Source organism: Schistocerca gregaria, chromosome 1 (assembly GCF_023897955.1).
Source record: "Schistocerca gregaria isolate iqSchGreg1 chromosome 1, iqSchGreg1.2, whole genome shotgun sequence".
NCBI classification, from domain to species: Eukaryota; Metazoa; Arthropoda; class Insecta; order Orthoptera; family Acrididae; genus Schistocerca; species Schistocerca gregaria.
This window is the reverse complement of record NC_064920.1, coordinates 846,248,484-846,268,855: the sequence shown is the minus strand read 5'-3', so window position 1 is coordinate 846,268,855 and position 20,372 is coordinate 846,248,484. Positions and strand designations below refer to the sequence as shown.

General features: G+C 44.1%; 1 protein-coding gene across 2 annotated transcripts in view; it reads left to right on the top strand.

The window, feature by feature from the left end:
• LOC126272587 (facilitated trehalose transporter Tret1-2 homolog) overlaps positions 1 to 20,372 on the top strand; it is a 340,117-nt gene that overhangs the window by 45,154 nt on the left and 274,591 nt on the right. Inside the window, exons 1-2 of one of the 2 annotated variants that reach the window (XM_049975518.1) lie at positions 14,057 to 14,516; positions 14,623 to 14,752. The exons of the other annotated variant lie outside the window; for it this stretch is intronic. Of the exons in view, the coding sequence (XP_049831475.1) occupies positions 14,515 to 14,516; positions 14,623 to 14,752 (132 nt within the window). The 5' untranslated portion in view covers positions 14,057 to 14,514. Of the gene's footprint in view, positions 1 to 14,056; positions 14,517 to 14,622; positions 14,753 to 20,372 lie in introns of those variants that run through there. 2 annotated transcript variants of the gene reach the window in all.

Below are 20,372 nucleotides of genomic sequence, written 5' to 3'. Positions count from 1 at the left end.
AAATTACAACTGTTGACAGTTGCAACATCACTCTAGGTGCTCTAAACTCTGCCAGTCAATAATGTTTATGCCCACGTTCACAGTGTTCCACAGCAGTTGTACAGGTACCACAGCAACCTGCTCACCCGAAAGAACTGACCGTTCCAACCGCCAACTGCATTCCTAACGTTTACCTTAGAGACTGTTACGTTATAAGTAGTAGACCTGAAGCGGCAAAGTTTGAGAAATATTCGCAATTATGTTAAAATCTACCAAGAGCAGACTAACTCTTTAAGAATAGTCTCCGTGAGAAGTTAGGTATGTTTCTATTGTGAGGTTACTTGAAGGACAGCGGAAATGCTACGGTAAAGCAGTCACTGCTCAAATAAATGAAGAACAAACCATCACTGCGTTTACACAACGGATCAGTAAACATGTTTCCGCATATTACTCTGAAGCACATATACCGTCTTAGTCCTCGTACTGGATGACATTACATCAAACAAAAAGACTTACCATTTTGCAACAGCTACCTGCTAATTCGACAAGTCCATTGAGTCAAGTTTTCGTTTCACAGGAAGGATCGTAAACCACGAGCTCCCCAAGATACAGAGCCTGACGAGAAAGTGAGGCAGTCAGAAGACATGATCGGGCGTCAATGTAACTCCGTAAATATAAATGGTTAGAGTTACAATTATCTGTGACAAGTTGACCGGATATTAGAGTGCATCAGTCTCGTTCGTGTTTATTGTTGTTACCATGTCTGTTAGACTACAGAAGAGGTGTGAACAACGTCAGATGTTGAATGATCACTCTGTAGGACACAAAAATGTCCCGTACTTCTGTGAGACAGCAGTATCAGAATCTGAAAGAGTTTGAAGCGGGTACCACTGTGGGTCTATATTTGTCCAGCTAATAGAAACGTGCAATATCCAGTTTTATGGGGCGCTACGATGTGACAGTGGCCCACTGTTGGACTGCATGGGAACGTCGTCAAAGTTCTAGTCGACCATTTCTCACAAACATAAGGGAGCATCGCCGTATTTGTAGCTCCCTCACATCTGCGCCTTCATCCGAGAAGTACTGAACTGCCTCCATTATTCTGTGTCATCCTGCAGCCTCGATCAGCGACTAACAGGAGCCGGAATAGAGTATTACCGTCCCATGCGTGGGCTTAACATCACAACACAAACGGCTGAGTTTGCAGTGGTACCGTAACAAGGTATCATGGACTACCGATGAATGACGTCGCATTGAGTTGAGCGATGAACTACAGCTCTGTACTAACCCGGGTGACCATCGTTGGAGAATATGGTGCTGACGTGAGCAAAAGTCCCATTCTTCCACAGTTTTGCAGAGCCACAGAGTTGTTACTCCTAGCATCAAGGTGTGTGGAGCCATGTGGTATGGCTTCAGGTCGGGCTGGCACTGAGAGAACTATAATGGCACAACGCTACACCACGGACATTCTTCGTCCTCATGCAGTACCACCCATGCGATAGCATCGTGGTGCCATTTTGCAATAGAACAATGCTCGTACACACAAGGCATGTGTCTCTATGAACTATCTGCATGATACTGAGGAACAGTATGAAGCGCAGATCCGTCTCCAACAGAACAAGTGTAGGACCATCTCGGCTGTCAACTCCGTCACAGTGCTAGTATCCAGGATAAAATAGCCAGTTACAGCAGCTGTGGGCCGGCTTTCCTTAGGAGAGGATACGTTGGCTTTCTGACACCGCTCCCAACCGAAACGGGCTCATACTGCTAAGTTCTTTATAAATTTGGCTCGATATTGTAATCACTGAAATAACATCCCGTTCCCCTCTCTACCTGCGAAGTTTCAAACAAAAAAAAAAAAAGTTCAAATAGCTCTGAGCACTATGGGACTTAACATCTGTGGTCATCAGTCCCCTAAAACTTAGAACTACTTAAACCTAACTAACCCAAGGACATCACACACATCCGTGCCCGAGGCAGGATTCGAACCTGCGACCGTAGCAGTCGCGCGGTTCCGGACTGTGCGCCTAGAACCGCGAGACCACCGCGGCCGGCATTCGAAGTTTCATTTAGTTTCCTCATACCCTTGCGGGTTCTTCGCTTTGTCAGGTAGTGTATATCAACTGCAAATATTGTGATCAATTTTCTAGAAGCGCACAAAACGATGAATGCAGCGCTGGAATGAAAGTTCCTGGCAGATTAAAACTGTTTGCCGGACCGAGACTCGAGCTCGGGACTTTTGCCTTTCGCGGGCAAGTGCTCTACCAACTGAGCTACCCAAGCACGACTCACGCCCTATCCTCACAGCTTTACTTCTGCCAGTATCTCGTCTCCTACCTTCCAAACTTTACAGAAGCTCTCCTGCAAACCCTGCAGAACTAGCACTCCTGAAAGAAAGGATATTGCGGAGACATGGCTTAGCCACAGCCTGGGGTATGTTTCCAGAATGAGATTTTCACTCTGCAGCGGAGTGTGCGCTGATATGAGTCGTGCTTGGGTAGCTCAGTTAGTGCCAGCACGGTAGCTCAGCGCGTTCGGTCAGAGGATTAGATGCCCTCTGTAACAATAATAATAAAAAAACTGAGTTAATTGATCAACAACGACCTTACACGGATGTCTTACGACGTCCGCCCCTAGCAGATGCAACGAACAAAAGCGAACAAAATGATATTTAACAACAACAAAAAAAGTTAGTAGAGCACTTACCCGCGAAAGGCAAAGGTCCCGAGTTCGAGCCTCGGTCCGGCACACGGGAAGTTTCGTAACAGCGCACACTCCGCTGCAGAGTAAAAATCTCATCCTGGAAGCGCTATAATCTCTTCATTTTCTTCTTCAGCGCCTTCAATGTACGTGAATAGCAATCTTGGGCGATTTGGTGCCGAAAAGCTCTTAGTAATCCGAAAGTCAGTTTGAACACCGCAGTGGTTTATTGGACATTGCTATGTTGGAGATGGCTTTCTCTGCCTGATTTTTCCAGCCTGTTATAATAGGACCTACAGTTTAAAGTGGTATCCTCACCACAGTGCAAATTTTCGAATATGCAGATCGTTATGAGAAGTTAAAGGAACTTGCCTGGGACCGTAATCTGGCACTTGCCTACTTAGCCGCCGAGCTACACGCACCACTGTTACACCAGCCGTCTCCTGACAAGCCGCCAGCAGTCACTCGTTCTCTCTGCTCCTGCACCGCATTAGACTCGCCGGAGTCTGGTGCACCACTCCGATGCCGCCGTCCTTGGGCACGTTTACTTTGGGCATTCTGCCACCTACAGGAGCCACGCAGCAGCTAGACGCGGAAGCCGCAGAGCAGTTGGGTCTAGCATAGGGTGGTGGAAGGCCGGACCACGGTGATACGTTTCACTTGGTTGCTACGAAAACCAAGTTATGCTTGAGGCAGTGCCAGTCATTAACAGCGTAGTTTTAAACAGGGAGCAGCCGGCCGCGTGCGCGAGACTTTATCGCCTCGGCGAGGCACTCATAAATAGCACTAAAGTCGGACGGTTATATGAGACCAGATGCAATCGCTGGACGCTCGTAAATAATAGTACATTCGGAGCGGTTGGGCGCCAAGCTATCTGACTTAGCCTGCGTCTGTCCTTTCTGTATCTGTGTTTAGTCGTCTTTCTTAACCTGTGGGAATTTTCTAGGAGGTTGATTCGTTTCTTTCCAAGACCAGTAAGAGTAGAAACAGCTGAACTTAATTCTTTGAGAAGCTCAGTAATATGCTTCTTTCAGTTCAAGTTTTTATCAGTATGTACACTCAAACATTTGGAGCATTCTACCCTTTTTACTAACTTCGGTACATATACGACATCAATTTTGGTATGACTAGTTCTTGCACAGAACGAAAAACCGCTATCGAGCTACATCGCGTCTTGGATCTGTAGTCTAGAACTTACCCACTGAACCACCGACCACAACTGGTGATGAATATCCTCCCGGAAACCACTTTCCCCCATTCGTGATGACAATCTTCCATGAAGAAGATGGAGTATCCCAGTATGACAATGCCACCTGGCACATGGCCAGAAGCATCGGTGGCCAGAAGAGCACGATAAAGACTTCAGCCTAACTCTGTGGCCCTCAAATCTCCAGAATCCCAGCTGAACGGACTATGTCAATCACCCTGTTCGTTGTGTGTAGCCACGCGGAGTAGCCACGCTGTTAGAGTCGCGGACTGCGCGGCCCCTCTCGCCGGAGGTACGAGTGTTGTTCTTAGCATAAGGTAGTTTAAGTAGTGTGTAAGTGTAGGAACCGATAACCTCAACAGTTTGGTCCCTTAGGAATTCACCCCATTTTTGTGTGTATCTAGGATCGGTTTAAGGTCCAAGCGAAGCAATTGACCATTTGGGGCGCCAAGCTGAGAGGGACGCCAGAGGCGTCCAGTGCCAAAATTGTCTGTTTAGTGTATTGTAACTAGTAGTGAAAGCTAATGTCGGTGTAAGTATACGTGATGGGAGGAAGGGACAGTAACATATCTCTTATGCGGACAAAATGTTGTTTGTGAACCGGCCGGCCGGCCGAGTGGTCGAGCGGTTCTAGGCGCCAAAGTCTGGAACCGCGCGACCGCAACGGTCGCAGGTTTGAATCCTGCCTCGGGCATGGGTGTGTGTGATGTCCTTAGGTTAATTAGGTTTAAGTAGTTCTAAGTTCTAGGGGACTAATGACCTCAGAAGTTACGTCCCATAGTGCTCAGAGCCATGTGGACCATCTGAACCGGCCGTGTGTGGCCCTGCTAAACACAAGAGCTATAATAAGCATTGGAGTCAGCATGGATTCAGGCATCTGTGGAAAGATCTCAGCATCTGAAACGCCTCAGCTTGTACAATTCCATAATAGTAAATAGTTTTAACATACTGATCTGACGGTATTTCAGTTCGTAAATCGAAGTCTTGATGTAAGTTTGATATGGCATACCACAAAAAATATATGACGTAACATATAATGAAATAGCGATATCTTTGTACCCTGTACAGTTACACCCGGTACAATCTCCTACACTTGGAGAAGTGCGGGGTAATCCGAAAACCTAGAACTGAGTACTTCTCGATTCCAACGTGTTCTCGATGATCGCGAGAACTGAAGTCGAATTCTCGAATACTGTATTCGAGAACATGCTCTCTCGTTTTACGTAGTGGATTGGCTCGTGTCGATAGCACTCGGGATCAGAACAAGAATAGTTGTTGATTTTTCTCATAAAGGTTCTCCGTTCTTGGGTGTGGTTTCGGTTCGTTTCCAACTGCTTCTTACTACGAGAATTCGGATAACTGCTTTTGCTCGTATTTTCAAAACAGTATCATGTACCATACATACTTTGAATCTACGTTAACATAACCGCTAGAATTTCGCTAATAGTCCGAAAAACTAACTTCAGAAACGGATGTAACTTCGCTTCATTTACATAAAAATAAGTTTTTGAGATACCACGCAGATTATACGAAATCCCATATTATAATCTCATTCACGGTCCTGCTACATCTATATTTATACCTCGTGAGGCGGCGGGTACTTCGTACACCACTTTCACTTCCCATCTTCCCTGTACATCTGCGAATGGTGAGCGGGAAGAACGGCTCATCGTAAGCTTTCGTGTTTGCTGGAACATCTCTAATTTTACCTTCACAGTCTCTTCACGAAGTACGCAGAATTTTAACAGCTAAACCACACCCTGGTGCACAACGCCTTTCTTGTACGTCTATCACTTAAGTTCGATGAGCATTTCTGTAAGCCTTTCGCACTTGCTAAACGGACCTGCTCTTATTTGGATTTTGTCTATTTCGTCTTTCAGACCTATCCGGTAAGGATCCCATAGTTACGCGCGGTATTCAAGAATTGTTCGAACGAGGGTTTTGTAAGCTATGTCCTCCATGGGTGTACAACACATGATGTACATTATCTCAGTGAATCTCAGTTCGACGTCTACTTTTCCTACGATTAGTTTTATGTGATTGTTCATCTTTAAATCGACCCGTGCAAATACTTACAGATATTTAATGATTGTGTCTGCTTCCAGTAAGTGCTCTGAAATCGTGTAATCAGCCAGTAACGAGTCTATCTGTCTAATAACACGTTAGATTAGTTTATGTTTAGCGCGGAAACCCAATCCGTTCACCAAGAGCGTTTCTGAATTTCGCTACAGTCTTCTAATGTTGCGACTCCTCCGTACAAAGCAACACCATCCGCGACTAGCCTTTCGTATTAATATGCGACTATTCCCGAATCCGGAACCCGGAACGTCGTATCAGTTGCAGCTTGCCTGTCTTACAGCTTCCAGCGGCAATGAAATTTTGCTTTTCAGTATTTCACGTAATTAAATTTAAAATGCTGTCGTAATCTACTCATTAATAGGTTCGATATTACGTCCAAATTTTAACACAATACGTGAAGTACTAGATTTAGAAATTATGTGTTTATCTTGAGGTAGCGTAACTGATGGCTCCCAAATGCCCAATTTGCGAATGACAGCACTTAGCTACTTCACCAAACTTCCACATAATTTCAAACCCTCACAAAACTTGCTCTTCCCCCCTGAATCCTCCACAAAATGATGAACGGAAAAAAGTTTATCGTTTACTTCATTTTCGCTGTTCGTTTTAATTTATTACTTATTTACCACCGACTGTGTTCATGTTCGCAGACAGTATCTACACCACTGAATATACCTGCAAAATTATATTATGGCACGACGTACAGGGTGTCCAGAAGTTCCCTTTAGAAACTTCTAGCACTGTACAGGGGAATGAGTACATAATATTTTCAACAGGTACCCATATCCGGAAACGTGCCGTTTCCGTTCAACGACGGTTTCAATTCAAACGTTTTAACTCATCCACTTCCTCCTGAGGAATGGAATTAAGCGTGACGCAGTGCAATTATTTGGTACTAATTAGAAAGGAAACATCCATTTGTCATTTAAGCACATTTTTTTGTATTAACACTTAAATATTATTCCAAAACGAAAAAAAACGTAGGTTACCGTAGGCACAAAATAGTACTATCACAACAGTGGCTCGATATGGCGACCACCAGCGATCTTACAGACACTGTACCTACGAAGCATGTTCCGGTACACACACTCCAGCTCACCTGCTGTCTCTTTAGTTTCTAGTGCAGCTGTCAAAGCTTATGGCAGCTAATTTTCCTCTGTCGCTACAGGAGTCTCATAGCAAGGCAGACGTTGAGTAAGAGCAGGTGACGGTCTGACGTAGAACATGTCATCCCAAAACATGGCTCTAAGCACTATGGGGCTTAACATCTGAGGTCATCAGTCCCCTAGACTTAGAACTACGTAAACCTAACCAACCTAAGGACATCACACTTATCCGTGCTCGAGGCAGGATTCGAACCTGCGACCGTAGCAGCCGCGTTGTCCCGGACTGAAGCCCCTATAACCTCTCGGCCACAGCGGCCGGGCCATGTCATCCTGTCTACCCCATTGCATACCAGGACAAGCAACCCTGAGCCTTTTCTATTTCCGTCAGCAGATGTACACACGTTACGCATATGAACTGTAACCGTCCTAGAACGGAAGCGGTACGTTTCTGGATATGGGTTCCTGTTCAAAACATTGTGTACTCATTCCCCTCTACAATCCTAGAAGTTTGTAACGGAAATTTCCGAACACCCTGTATAGTTGAGGATATATCACGTCATAGACATTTAGATGTATGAGAAACTAGCTTCTGGTTAAAATGGGACATAGCAAAATTTCAACATTAGGTGTGATCCAGAATGAGATTTTCACTCTGCAGCGGAGTGTGCGCTGATATGAAACTTCCTGGCAGATTAAAACTGTGTGCCGGATCGAGACTCGAACTCGAGACCTTTGCCTTTCGCGGGCAAGTGCTCTACCAACTTTTTTAAAAAATCTCATTTTGTTCCCTTTTGTTAGTTGCATCTACTCATGGCGGATGTCGAAAGACATCCATTGAAGTTTTTTTATTACAGAGGGCACGTAGCCCTCTGAACGAATACGCTGAGCTACCGTGCCGGCTGTCCAACTGAGCTACCCAAGCACGACTCACGGCCCGTCCTCACAGATTTTTTCCACCAGCTTCCTTAGGTGTGATGTTTTTATTTACCACTTTTTTTCCTGGTAACTCTACCCGCAACACACTTTGCAGACGGTATCTACAGTATATCACCGCATGTACCAGCAAAATTGTATCACTGTACGACACATCGTTCAAGAGATATGACATCACAAACATTAAAATGCGTGAAAAACTTGCTTTTTGCTTAAATGGAGAGCAAATTACCCACAATATATTCATCCAGTGTTTCATAATGAGAGCATTTAGCAGCTTCCAACAGCGTGATTTGAAACTTTTTCTAAATTTTTTCTTGCTTACATGCTTAACGTCAAATTTAACGCGCTGACTTGATTGCAGCTAGACGTTTGAAGCTATTTTATAGGTGGCACTTGCACTCTTTAAAGAGCGGATTGTTTACTGGTTACGTACAAGGTCATTCATGCGATACACAGCCGAGGCGTAAAGCCGACTGCTTGACTGAAGCGGACAGCGATCCTAGCAGCTAGGCCGTACTCGCAGTATTTTTCGATCCTCGTATGTGTAATCGATTCCTTTTCGTCTACGAGAACAGCGTTCTCGATTCCTCGCAGTACTCGACTTCATCCAGCACTAACTTGGAGCGTTGCCCCACTGGAACAAAGGCCGCTGGTGTCAGAGGACGGTAAGGTCGCGCAGGATCGGGGTTACGTCAGTAGGCGGCACACGGAAGCGCGTGCTAGGACACGAACCTGGCAGTGGCGGAGGTGTGCTGCCTGGACCGTGTCGTGTCGCGCCGTGACGCTGCCACTCCCCCCCCCCCCCCACTTTCTCCCCTCCCGCCCATCCTGCGCAGAGCACAGTGTTGCTGGTGACCTTGTCTGTGACGCCAGCGGGACCCTGTGCAGCCTCTGGAGCCCGTGTCGCAGCAGTGAACCGACTGCGAATGTCACCCATAAGCGCTCTTTGTCGATGATCACCAGCCCGTGATAGCCACCTGCTCCTCCTTCGCTGCTCGATGTCGACTGTTGTTGTCAAGGGGACCGCTCCTACTCGTCACCACCGATTTCGTCCGAATTCTTGGTACATGCACGGCTTGGCCAGAAATGACGGTGACGGATGTGAGACCTCCAAATAACCAAGCGTACAGGAAACAATTCGTCAAGTGCAAGTAGGATTCACGTACTAAGTGTTCCGTACAAACTTTATTACGTGTATAAACAGTTCATCCATCCCGAAACCGAGGACCTCGACGATTTATGACTGTTAGCGACATTGACAGTGGCAAGATATTGGTCCCGGGAATTCATAGGCTCTTGAGAATGTTAAGTTTGGTATTTGATTAAAAAAAAATGGTTCAAATGGCTCTGAGCACTATGAGACTTAACTGCTAAAGTCATCAGTCCTCTAGAACTTAGAACTACTTAAACCTAACTAACCTAAGGACATCACACACGTCCATGCCCGAGGCAGGATTTGAACCGGCGACCGTAGCGGTCGCGCGGTTCCAGACTGTAGCGCCTAGAACCGCTCGGCCACTCCGGCCGGCCATGATTCCAGATCAACGGTAATTACTCTATAAGTTTTAATGTCTCAGAAACATCAACTATATATGATGTTTATGAGTAAGTTTGCGGGTATTAAATAATGTGCCATAAACGGTCGTATCTTTTGATTTCATTGACTTAGAATCTTCAGTTTTATACACCACCGAGGAATCGTAGGCCTTGTTTTGTTCAGTACTGTATGTTAACCGGATGCCTAGAAACGATAGAGAGGCTCCGTCCCGCCGCAGCCGCAGTGGTCCACAACCCCACGACGACTACCGCAGTCCACCCCTCCGCCGCCCCACACCAAAACCAGGGTTATTGTGCGGTTCGGCCCCCGGTTAGCCTGAAACGATACAAAGTACTTCTCTATAAAACGTATTCGACTCCACTTATTAACAAGAGTAGGATCAGGGAGTATGCGTGCAGAACCATTTGAAGCGGAATGATCATATAAAATTAATTGTTGTTAAGGCGGGTAGCAGGTTGAGATTCATTGGGAGAGTCCTTAGAAAATGTAGTCCATCAACAAAGGAGGTGGCTTACAAAACACTCGTTCGACCTATACTTGAGTATTGCTCATCAGTGTGGGATCCGTACCAGGTCGGGTTGACGGAGGAGATAGAGAAGATCCAAAGAAGAGCGGTGCGTTTCGTCACAGGGTTATTTCGTAAGCGTGATAGCGTACGGAGATGTTTAGCAAACTCAAGTGGCAGAGTCTGCAAGAGAGGCGCTCTGCATCGCGGTGTAGCGTGTTGTCCAAGTTTCGAGAGAGTGCGTTTCTGGATGAGGTATCGAATATATTGCTTCCCCCTACTTATACGTCCTGAGGAGATCACGAATGTAAAATTAGAAAGATTCGAGCGCGCACTGAGGCTTTCCGGCAGTCGTTCTCCCCGCGAACCATACGCGACTGGAACAAGGAACGGAGGTAATGCCAGTGGCACTTAACTGCCCTCAGCCACATACCGTTGGGTGGCTTGCGGAGTATAAATGTAGATGTAGATGTAGATCAAGCATAGTAGTTCGTTCGGCGCATCTACGTAATCTCACATTAAAGGACAACGCAGAATCACTACAGTTAGACAAAGGCTCTGCGTCATATTTAGTTATATAAATCAAAGCTGATTTCCTGCTCTTACAGCTTTGAACATCAAATTCTCCAGTTATACTAACAAACATAAATTCCAAACCTATACGTACTTCATCTAAATACTTCTTATCTTTCAATTTCAAATAACAATGCAAATATGTAGCATTACATTGCGCAAAAGGTTCCTCAGAAACACAATACTCCAGAACAGACCAAATACTAAGCAAAGTATCAACAAAGTGTCGTTTTCCACCAACTGAAGAAGCATACCTAAGGTGTGCAAATAGGTACTCTGATTTTAGGCTAGGCCGTTATAGGCCATTTTGGTTCCCGCGCCAGGGAACATCTCACACCAGACGAGTGTAACCCCTATGTTTGCGTGGTAGAGCAATGATGGTGTACGCGTACGTGGAGAACTTGTTTGCCGAGCAATCGCCGACATAGTGTAGCTGAGGCGGAATAAGGCGAACCAGCCCGTATTCGCCGTGGCAGATAGAAAACCTCCTAAAAACCGTCCACAGACTTGCCGGCTCACCGGACCTCGACACAAGTCCGCCGGGCGGATTCGTGCCGGGGACCAGGCTCTCCTTCCCGCCCGACCATAGACCTTACGATGCAACATAAATTTCAACTTGTCAAATCTATCTGTTCGTGAGAAAAAGGGGTCTTAACGGACAACAAATGAAAAAGAAATAATTTTTCGTGTGATAAAATTCCAAGTTAACACTTTTCAGATTTATTCCTGTACTTTTGCTGTGAAACCTTGTTTCTTGGCAACTTTCATGGTTTCAGGTCAAAGGAAAGTATCCTATACGTTTTGATGAGTGAATTTGCGGGTATAAGAAAATGTGATATAAATGGCTGTTTGTTTTGACTGCGTTGACTTATAAGCTTACATTTTTTACACCGCCAATGGACGGCAGACCTTAACATGTGGTATAAATTACAACTTGATTCGTCTGCCCGTTTCTGAGAAAAGTAAGATAGACAATCAGACGGACAACAAAGTGATCCTATAAGGGTTCTGTTTTTACCGACTGAGGCATTGGTGATAGAGCAGGCTAGCGCAACAAGTCGACGCTCTGCAGCTCAGCTTGGGTTACAACAACGGTATGTGGACGAGCGTTATCCTGTTGGACAATATCTCCTGGAATGCTGTTCACGAATGGCAGCATAAAAGGACGACTCTCCAGACTGACGTACAAATCTGCATTGAAGATTCGTGGGATAAACACGAGAATGCTACTACTGTCATACAAAATCGCACCCCAGACCATAATTCCAGGTGTAGGTCAATGTGTTAGCACGAAGACGGATCGGTTGCAAACCCTCAACTGGCCTCCTCCTAACCACCACACGACCATCACTGGCATCGAGGCAGAATCAGATTTCATCAGAAAACACAACAGACCTCCACCCTGCTCCCCAACGAGCTCTCGCTTGACATCACTGAGGGCGTAAATGGGCGATGGTTTGAGGTCATTGGAATGCACGCCAAAGGGCGTCCTGCTCGAAGCTGTGCTTGAAGTAACCCATTTGTAACAGTTCGTTGTGTCACTCTGGTGCCAACTGCTGGTCAGATTTCTGCTGCAGACGCAGTATGGTGCGCCCTAGCTGTATGCCGAACATGATGGTGTTCCCTCCCGGTACTGCCACGTGGCCGTCTGTAGCCCGGTCATCTTGCGACCGTACGTTCCCGTAACCACTAATCGCCAGCAGTCATGTACAGTGGCTATATTCCAAATGATTCAAATGGCTCTGAGCGCTATTGGGACTTAACTACTGAGGTCATCAGTCCCCTAGAACTTAGAACTACTAAAACCTAATTAACCTAAGGATCTCACACGCATTTATGCCCGAAGCAGGATTCGAACCAACGACCGTAGCGCCTAGAACCGCTCGGCCACTGCGGCCGGCGCTACATTCCAGCCAAGTCTTTCCGCTGTACCGCAGAAGGAACATCCAGCTCCATTATCTCATCACGTCCGATCTCAAAAGAAACTAACGGCCGGCTGCGGTGGTCTCGCGGTTCTAGGCGCGCAGTCCGGAACCGTGCGACTGCTACGGTCGCAGGTTCGAATCCTGCCTCGGGCATGGATGTGTGTGATGTCCTTAGGTTAGTTAGGTTTAAGTAGTTCTAAGCTCTAGGGGACTGATGACCACAGCAGTTGAGTCCCATAGTGCTCAGAGCCATTTGAACCATTTTTTTTTTTTAAACTAACGCTCACGACCGCTACAGTGTATATTAATGCAAACCCGATTTTCATCCTCATAGATGGCATTACTAGCGCCAACTCTTATGTGACTCGCACGAAAGTTGAATAGACATCATATTTCAAATGTAAAAGCACGCATACTAACTTTCGTTTATGTCGCACAATTCCTCCTAGGTGTTGTGATATTTTTCCACCAGACCATATACTCGCGCCGTTCTAGTGGTAAGCAGTGATATGTACTGACGTGGATTCAGGTGCACTGATGGATGACGATGAAAGTTTGTATGGCCAGCTACAATAACGCCATGCGCAGTCATTCTCTCATTGTCGGCTGTTGTCTGCAAGACTGCCGTGTGGTCTCGGATAAACGCAGCCTTATCTGCTGGCAATGCCTGACCGACTATCCAATTTGGTAAGTAAAAGAGATGGATAATTATCTCCTTTTTTTATTTCATAGAGGAGTTAATATTTATTGTTTTTCAAGTAACTTTCTTGAATGTTATAAAAAAGGCACGTGTGTTTCGCGGAACCATTGTGCAATCTCCGCAAAACGCAAATGTTTAGCGGAATAGGCCTACAGTTTAAGAAGCGCTGACCTAATAGATCCACGAGCCTGGCCGTGGACGGTGACCTTTTTATATCTGATAATTATTAGGACGAGATCTTTAAATATGACTGGTTACAGTATTTCAAAGGAATTTTAGTCAGGGCACACATCTGCAGCTGTCTATGGACACATTTGTTCAAAGACGCGGTGAAAGACCGTTTCTTGCCGTTCCTGTTCCATTCACACAGGGAGCATAAGTAAAATGGTTGCTTTTGTGATACCATTGACAGATTATATCGAATGACTGCGGATAGTAACCGGGGCCGTAACTTATCAAAATAACTGTTGTAAAGTTTTGACAGTGAACCGCAACCGCTACATTATAACGTGGGCGTAACGGGTACAACTCTCATCGAACACTAATATGTTCCTCCTTATGTATCGGCGAAGCTTGATAATTTCACTATTTTTATTTATTTTATTCACAAGCAGCATTGTCATTCACAAGAACCATAGAGGAGCATATAACGAAGACTTTTAAATAAAATATTCAAAACAATGAAAATGTGCAAAATAAACTACAAGGTATTTGTTATTCATTTCTCCTAACAAAAAAAATACGGCTTGTCTTTATCCTGTTATGTTTGAATTGTGAATTCTATTCTGAGACAGTGGCATAATGAGGCGGCGCTACAGGAAAATAGATAGTAATAACCGTAATAATACTTATAAATCATATAAATCATTTCTCTGCAATTGTCTTACAGAGATATAACAAAAAATTGCAAAGCTGCAAAGACATTCAACAGAATCTTTGGCAGACAGGATACTGAGTGTCGTTTTATTAGAGAACTATAGATAGTCTGACATAAAATGAGCAACTTTCGCCAGTTTCGTAGCTAGTTCGGAACAAAATTTAAGGAAATTTAGCAGCTCTGAGTCACATCCATAGATAAAACTGCCGTTCACCGCCTACGCAGAGACGGTGTACTGGAATAAGTTCTCCCTGTAGTCTTTGGAAAGGGCTGGGTGGTTCAAAATATGTGTTAGATAGGTTAATTACTTCAGCGTTAGATAACTTGTTACAAGTAGTGAAACTCGTTTACTATTTTCTACAGAAAGTGATGTAAGTTAATTTGGTCAATGATAAACTCAGCATGGAAAATATTCTCATTGTTTGTTCAGCTATATTTTGTCTCTACTTCGAACGTTGTATGAATTTTAACTCATAGGTGTATCAACGGTTGGGAACTCCTTCTGCTGTTGAAAACAAAGTTGTGCGAAGCATATCATGGAAGTGGAAATATTCACAACTGCAGCTGGTGGCAGTTTTACTGTTATTCGTTGAGAAAACGAAACAAGGTAAGCGATTTTGTAATTGTTGCAGTTTCTTTAGAGACATCGGCGTTAAATTTTATTTACTGTAGCGGCGCGCGTTGTTTGCTGATATTGACAACGACCGTTGAAAGCTGGGAATAAAGTGACGTGTCGTTGTAAAATGTTCGCTTTACAAGAATAATTGATTTACTGAACGGACAAGGGCACACACAAGAACCTGTCAACCATAGAGCAGGATCAGCACTAATTATTTACTTCAAGGCCGGTCGTTGCCAAAATCACCCCACTAAGCCGCGGCTGCGGTAAATAAAATTTTACCGAAAGGAGAAGATTGGGAAAACTTTTTACATTCTTGTAATATTGAAAGTTCATACAAAGTTAAAACTGGAAAAAATATTCCTTGTTAGACGCAGTTAATATTTAACTGTGAACAAGATTGAAGGTTGAAATTATTTGGAGGATAAGAAAGGTCTTACAGTTCAGTAAAATTAAATGTTTAGTAGGCTATGCATAAAAAAAAAATCGTGGGAAAAGTAATAGTGAGCAAAAACAGAGCAACGTGTTCAGCTGCCATAGGCCGCAAAACGAAAATTGGAGCTTAAGGGATGTCGACTCTCAGTGGTCGACTGTCAGTATATTTGGTGAAACAGTTGTGGTTTCTGATGGAGGTATTGCTGTCAGGTTTTATTCAAGTTCTTTCTGTATGCAGCAAAACCGGAAAGAAAACACAAATCGGCTTAGGACAGAGTTGCAAAATGCGATAGTATGAATCGAAAAAAAAAACGAGCTCCGAACCCGAACTTAGGCATAATGACTAGTAAGCTGCTTATATCATTTCAATATTTATTTTTCTACATGGACAATAAAGGGCAGCAGTGGTTACATAAAACACCTCTTTCGAAAAACACATGTAACTGCTAAACAAGACGTGCAAAACTCTTTAATAACCCATGTTATAACGTTCTTTTCCTAATCTTGATTTTATGTAATACTCCTTGTTTGTACCCAGTTGTTAGCGCTCTTTGTTAACAGTTCCTTCCTGCTCTGTAGTCACTTATAGCAATTACTTTCTTAAATAATGCACTTTCTGAACAATATTTTATCTGCCTGAATTTTATATTTTGTACGGCATAGTGTGATTTAGAAGACTCTGTTCTCAATATGTGTATTCCTCGTGTAACATTACGTTTTTATCACGAGTGAAAAATCATATATTTTGCATTTTTGTATAAACATTTAGGGACATTTCATTACACTGTCGCTTGCTATCAGTGGAAGTAAGTTTTCGTGAAATGACTGCTAGCTTAATAGTTTACAGGAAGTGGATTTAGACTTTGTTGCCTAGGACGCACGCAATAGGCAATGCTATGGAAATTCATATATTAGTAATGGAATTAAAAGAGTCTGATACGGACTAGCTGGGAACGCAGGTTCGGCATGAGTTGTTTGGACACTGAAGCAGCCGTGTCGAGGACTCTCAGAGATAATCCCACACTTAGGCAATGGTCAAAGTCCTAGTGAAGGAGGTTTACCACTTCCTTTCCCCTACCTGTGCGGTGTAACGCTGTGTTTTGTGTTATGAGTGAGTCTGGAATGGAATCATGGAAGGGGGTATAAACATGTATCAATACATACCCTGGTGCTGCCGAGCTTAAAGTTCTCATACGACGTCGGATCGCTCACAGTTTCACATCGGCTAACTCCGTGAGGCACTTCGGACGGGCTTGCAAGGGATCATGTTGAGGCATTTCGCGTTTGTACATCATCTCCCACCGTTGCTAAATACTAGTTATTTGCTAAATACTAGTAATGAAAATCATGAAAGTTGCGACCAAGGAAAGCTTGCTGTTAGCATAGAGTCTGTTTACGAGACTAGGCCAGTGCTAGAAGAATATCTCAGTTCCTTTGCAGTGTACCTGTGGAAATAACCGACGACGACAGTAAACGTTTACACCGAGCAGTTGGCGAATTACCCTGAATAGTTGCGACGATAAGAAGTGACACTCCAGCTATCGGACTTAGCCTGTGTGCCTGCATTCCCACCATATCTGAAGGGGAAGCAGAGTCACTCACTGTAGCGAAAACAATAAGTTGCTGCACTTCTCACCTACTTAATTTCGTTTCTATTTATTGTCGTGTTCGTGGACATAAATTCATGTATTTAGGATCTCAAGATCCTGTTATTGGTACGAATCAGCAATTGTTACAGTTCGTAGGAAACTGGTCTTCAGTCCAGAGACTGGTTTGATGCAGCTCTCCATGCTACTCTATCCTGTGCAAGCTTCTTCGTCTCCCAGTACCTACTGCAGCCTACATCCTTCTGAATCTGCTTAGTGTATTCATCTCTGGGTCTCCCTCTGTGATTTTTACCCTCCACGCTGTCCTCCAGTTCTAAATTGGTGATCCCTTGATGCCTCAGAACATGTCCTACCAACCGGTCCCTTCTTCTTGTCAAGTTGTGCCACAAACTCCTCCCCAATTCTATTTAATACCTCCTGATTAGTTGTGTGATCTACCCATCTAATCTTCAGCATTCTTCTGTAGCACCACATTTCGAAAGCTTCTATCGTCCATGTTTCACTTCCATACATGTTTACAACCCATACAAATACTTTCAGAAATGACTTCCCGACACTTAAATCTATACTCGATGTTAACAAATTTCTCTTCTTCAGAAACGCTTTCCTTGCCATTGCCAGTCTACATTTTATATCCTCTCTACTTCGTCCATCATCAGTTATTTTGCTCCCCAAATAGCAAAACTCCTTTACTACTTTAAGTGTCTCATATCCTAATCTAATTCCCTCAGCATCACCTGACTTAATTCGACTACATTCCATTATCCTCGTTTTGTTTTTGTTGATGTTCACCTTATACCCTCCTTTCAAGACACTGTCCATTCCGTTCAACTGCTCTTCCAAGTCGTTTGCTGTTTCTGACAGGATTACAATGTCATTGGCGAACCTCAAAGTTTTATATTACTTCTCCATGGATTTTAATACCTACTCCGAACTTTTCTTTTGTTTCCTTTTCTGCTTACTCAATATACAGATTGAATAGCATCGGGGAGAGGCTACAACCCTGTCTCACTCCCTTGCGAACCACTGCTTCCCTTTCATGCCCCTCGACTCTTTATAACTGCCATCTGGTTTCTGTACAAATTGTAAATAGCCTTTCGCTCCCTGTATTTTACCCCTGCAACCTTCTAAATCTACAAATGCTAGAAACGTAAGTTTGCCTTTCCTTAATCTTTCGTCTAAGATAAGTCGTAGTGTCAGTATTGCCTCACGAGATCCAACATTCCTATGGAATCCAAACTGATCTTCCCCGAGGTCGGCTTCTACCAGTTTTTCCATTCGTCTGTAAAGAATTCGCGTTAGTATTTTGCAGCTGTGACTTATTAAACTGATAGTTCTGTAACTTTCACATCTGTCAACACCTGCTTTCTTTGGGATTGGAATGAGTACATGGCTTTTCAAAAAGAGTTATATGTTGTTAACGATTTATATTTATTAATGTTCTTAATGGACGCATGCTGCAAGATAGGGACAAACTGTAAAACAAAAAATGAGAAGTTATTTGCTATGTTATTTTACTGTGTTTTGCAATGTTGTTACAACTGCTCTATTAACTGAATTCCAAATTACGAGGATGAGTACGGCCTTTTTACATAAAAATTAGCCTCGTAAAGGGCAAGCAATTCCCACAGATTGTCCGTTGCTCTTTATGGTCTTCTGTTAGGAGGCGAGGAACCCAACGGGGACACAGCTATGAGCACACCGACTGGTCGACGGGTGTGTCAGCACTACCAACATAGACGTCCAGTTCAGCAGCGAGGTGTTTTTCTGTGATAAGTCGATTACCTCGAATCAGAGTGTCCTCACTTTACAACATTGCAGGTGTCATAGCTGTGTGCGGCAGGCCGGCCCGATAGAGATACGACAGTTCTGCGTGACCTTGTTGCGGTGATGATAGAGGGCTCGCCCAAAGACTCTCCGTGCTTTTATTCACTGCCAGGACTCCGTAAACATTCTGTAAGCGCCTGTATCTGCTATGCTCTGGTTTTGCACAAAAAGAAACACAACGACAGCTCTCTGCCTGGAACGCACCTCCGATGCAGAGGCCATTTTGAAGGCTACGCACTGCACCGCCACCCAACGAAACTTCGTGACACTATAGGGGGTTGGAGCGGGAATATTCCACGACGTCCCATAAAAAATTCAGCATTTTTTTCAACAGGAATTAGCGGAGAAATAATGGACTTCATTACTTTTTGAACGCTTCTTGTAAATTCTGACGGAATGAAACACACACGCATCACAATCATCCATCTTACGTACTGCCGCAGTAGCCCTGTTACCGAATATTGCTCTGCTGTCTGGCATTCGAGCACTCATACTAAGAAAATCGACGTCCAGTTGAACGAGTGTAGCCGGCAGTGGTGGTCTAGCGGTTCTAGGCGCGCAGTCCGGAACCGCGCGACTGCTACGGTCGCAGGTTCGAATCCTGCCTCGGGCATGGATGTGTGTGATGTCCTTAGGTTAGTTAGTTTAAGTAGTTCTAAGTTCTAGGGGACTGATGACCAGAGTAGTTAAGTCCCATAGTGCTCAGAGCCATTTGAACCATTTGAACGAGTGTATAACAACGGGTACCATTAAATGCACCCCAGTCCCTTGGCTGCATACCCTAAACAACATCAAACCTCCACAATTGAGAAGACAAGATTCAGCAGCAAGAGAGTGGTATAAAATGCATGACTCAGATTACCCACAGAATCTACCAATCCATGATGTTTTGAACGAAATACCATCGACCCGCTTGAAGTCACGGAAGCCTATATGGGTTCATACACTAGAACACCAACCTGACATCAAGGAGCAATGGCGGCACTTTTGGAATGATTCTAGAATTAATAAACAAGGTATCCAAGATTCTACTCTGGAATTACCGGGCTTTGGCCTGAAGGGATGTACCTGGACTAAATTAAACCGTATCAGAACGGGCCGTGCAAGATGCAATGCATATAAGTACAAGTGGGGTCTATGCGACTCAGCAGCCTGCGACTGTGGAGCATCAGAACAGAACGTCCGCCATATTGTTGAGGAATGCCCCTTAACAAGATACGCCGGTGAAGGTTATATACGTGAAACCCTCTGCTTAGGATTTGCTGTGCAATATAGATATTGAGCTTAAATTATATGAATGAGTTTCTAGTCAGGCTTGCCAAGCTTTTAACGTGTAGTTATTTTATCTTGAATGTTTGTACTTTATCCTTTTGTGCTATTTCTTGTTTTTAACACATACACTAGCTACACATTGTTTTGTTTTATAGATTTCGTTTACATATTGTTGTACTTATATAAAATATTGTTGCTGTATTGCCATACGCTAAATAAGAAATAAATAAACACACGTCACAGTAACAGATGTCCAAATAGTCGCATCATTACACAGAGAACCCACTCTGGTGGCGACGCAGGAGTGTATTGTCGCATGCAAACGATCATAAATGTGCTGAGTGGCGTCAGGCAATAGACAGTTCCAAGCAACTAGCGACTTTTGTTGCAATTTGCCAATGGTTCTTGCAAGCCCTGCAGAACATGTAAGTTCCCACTTCATCATCTCTCATATGTGTCCAATTGGC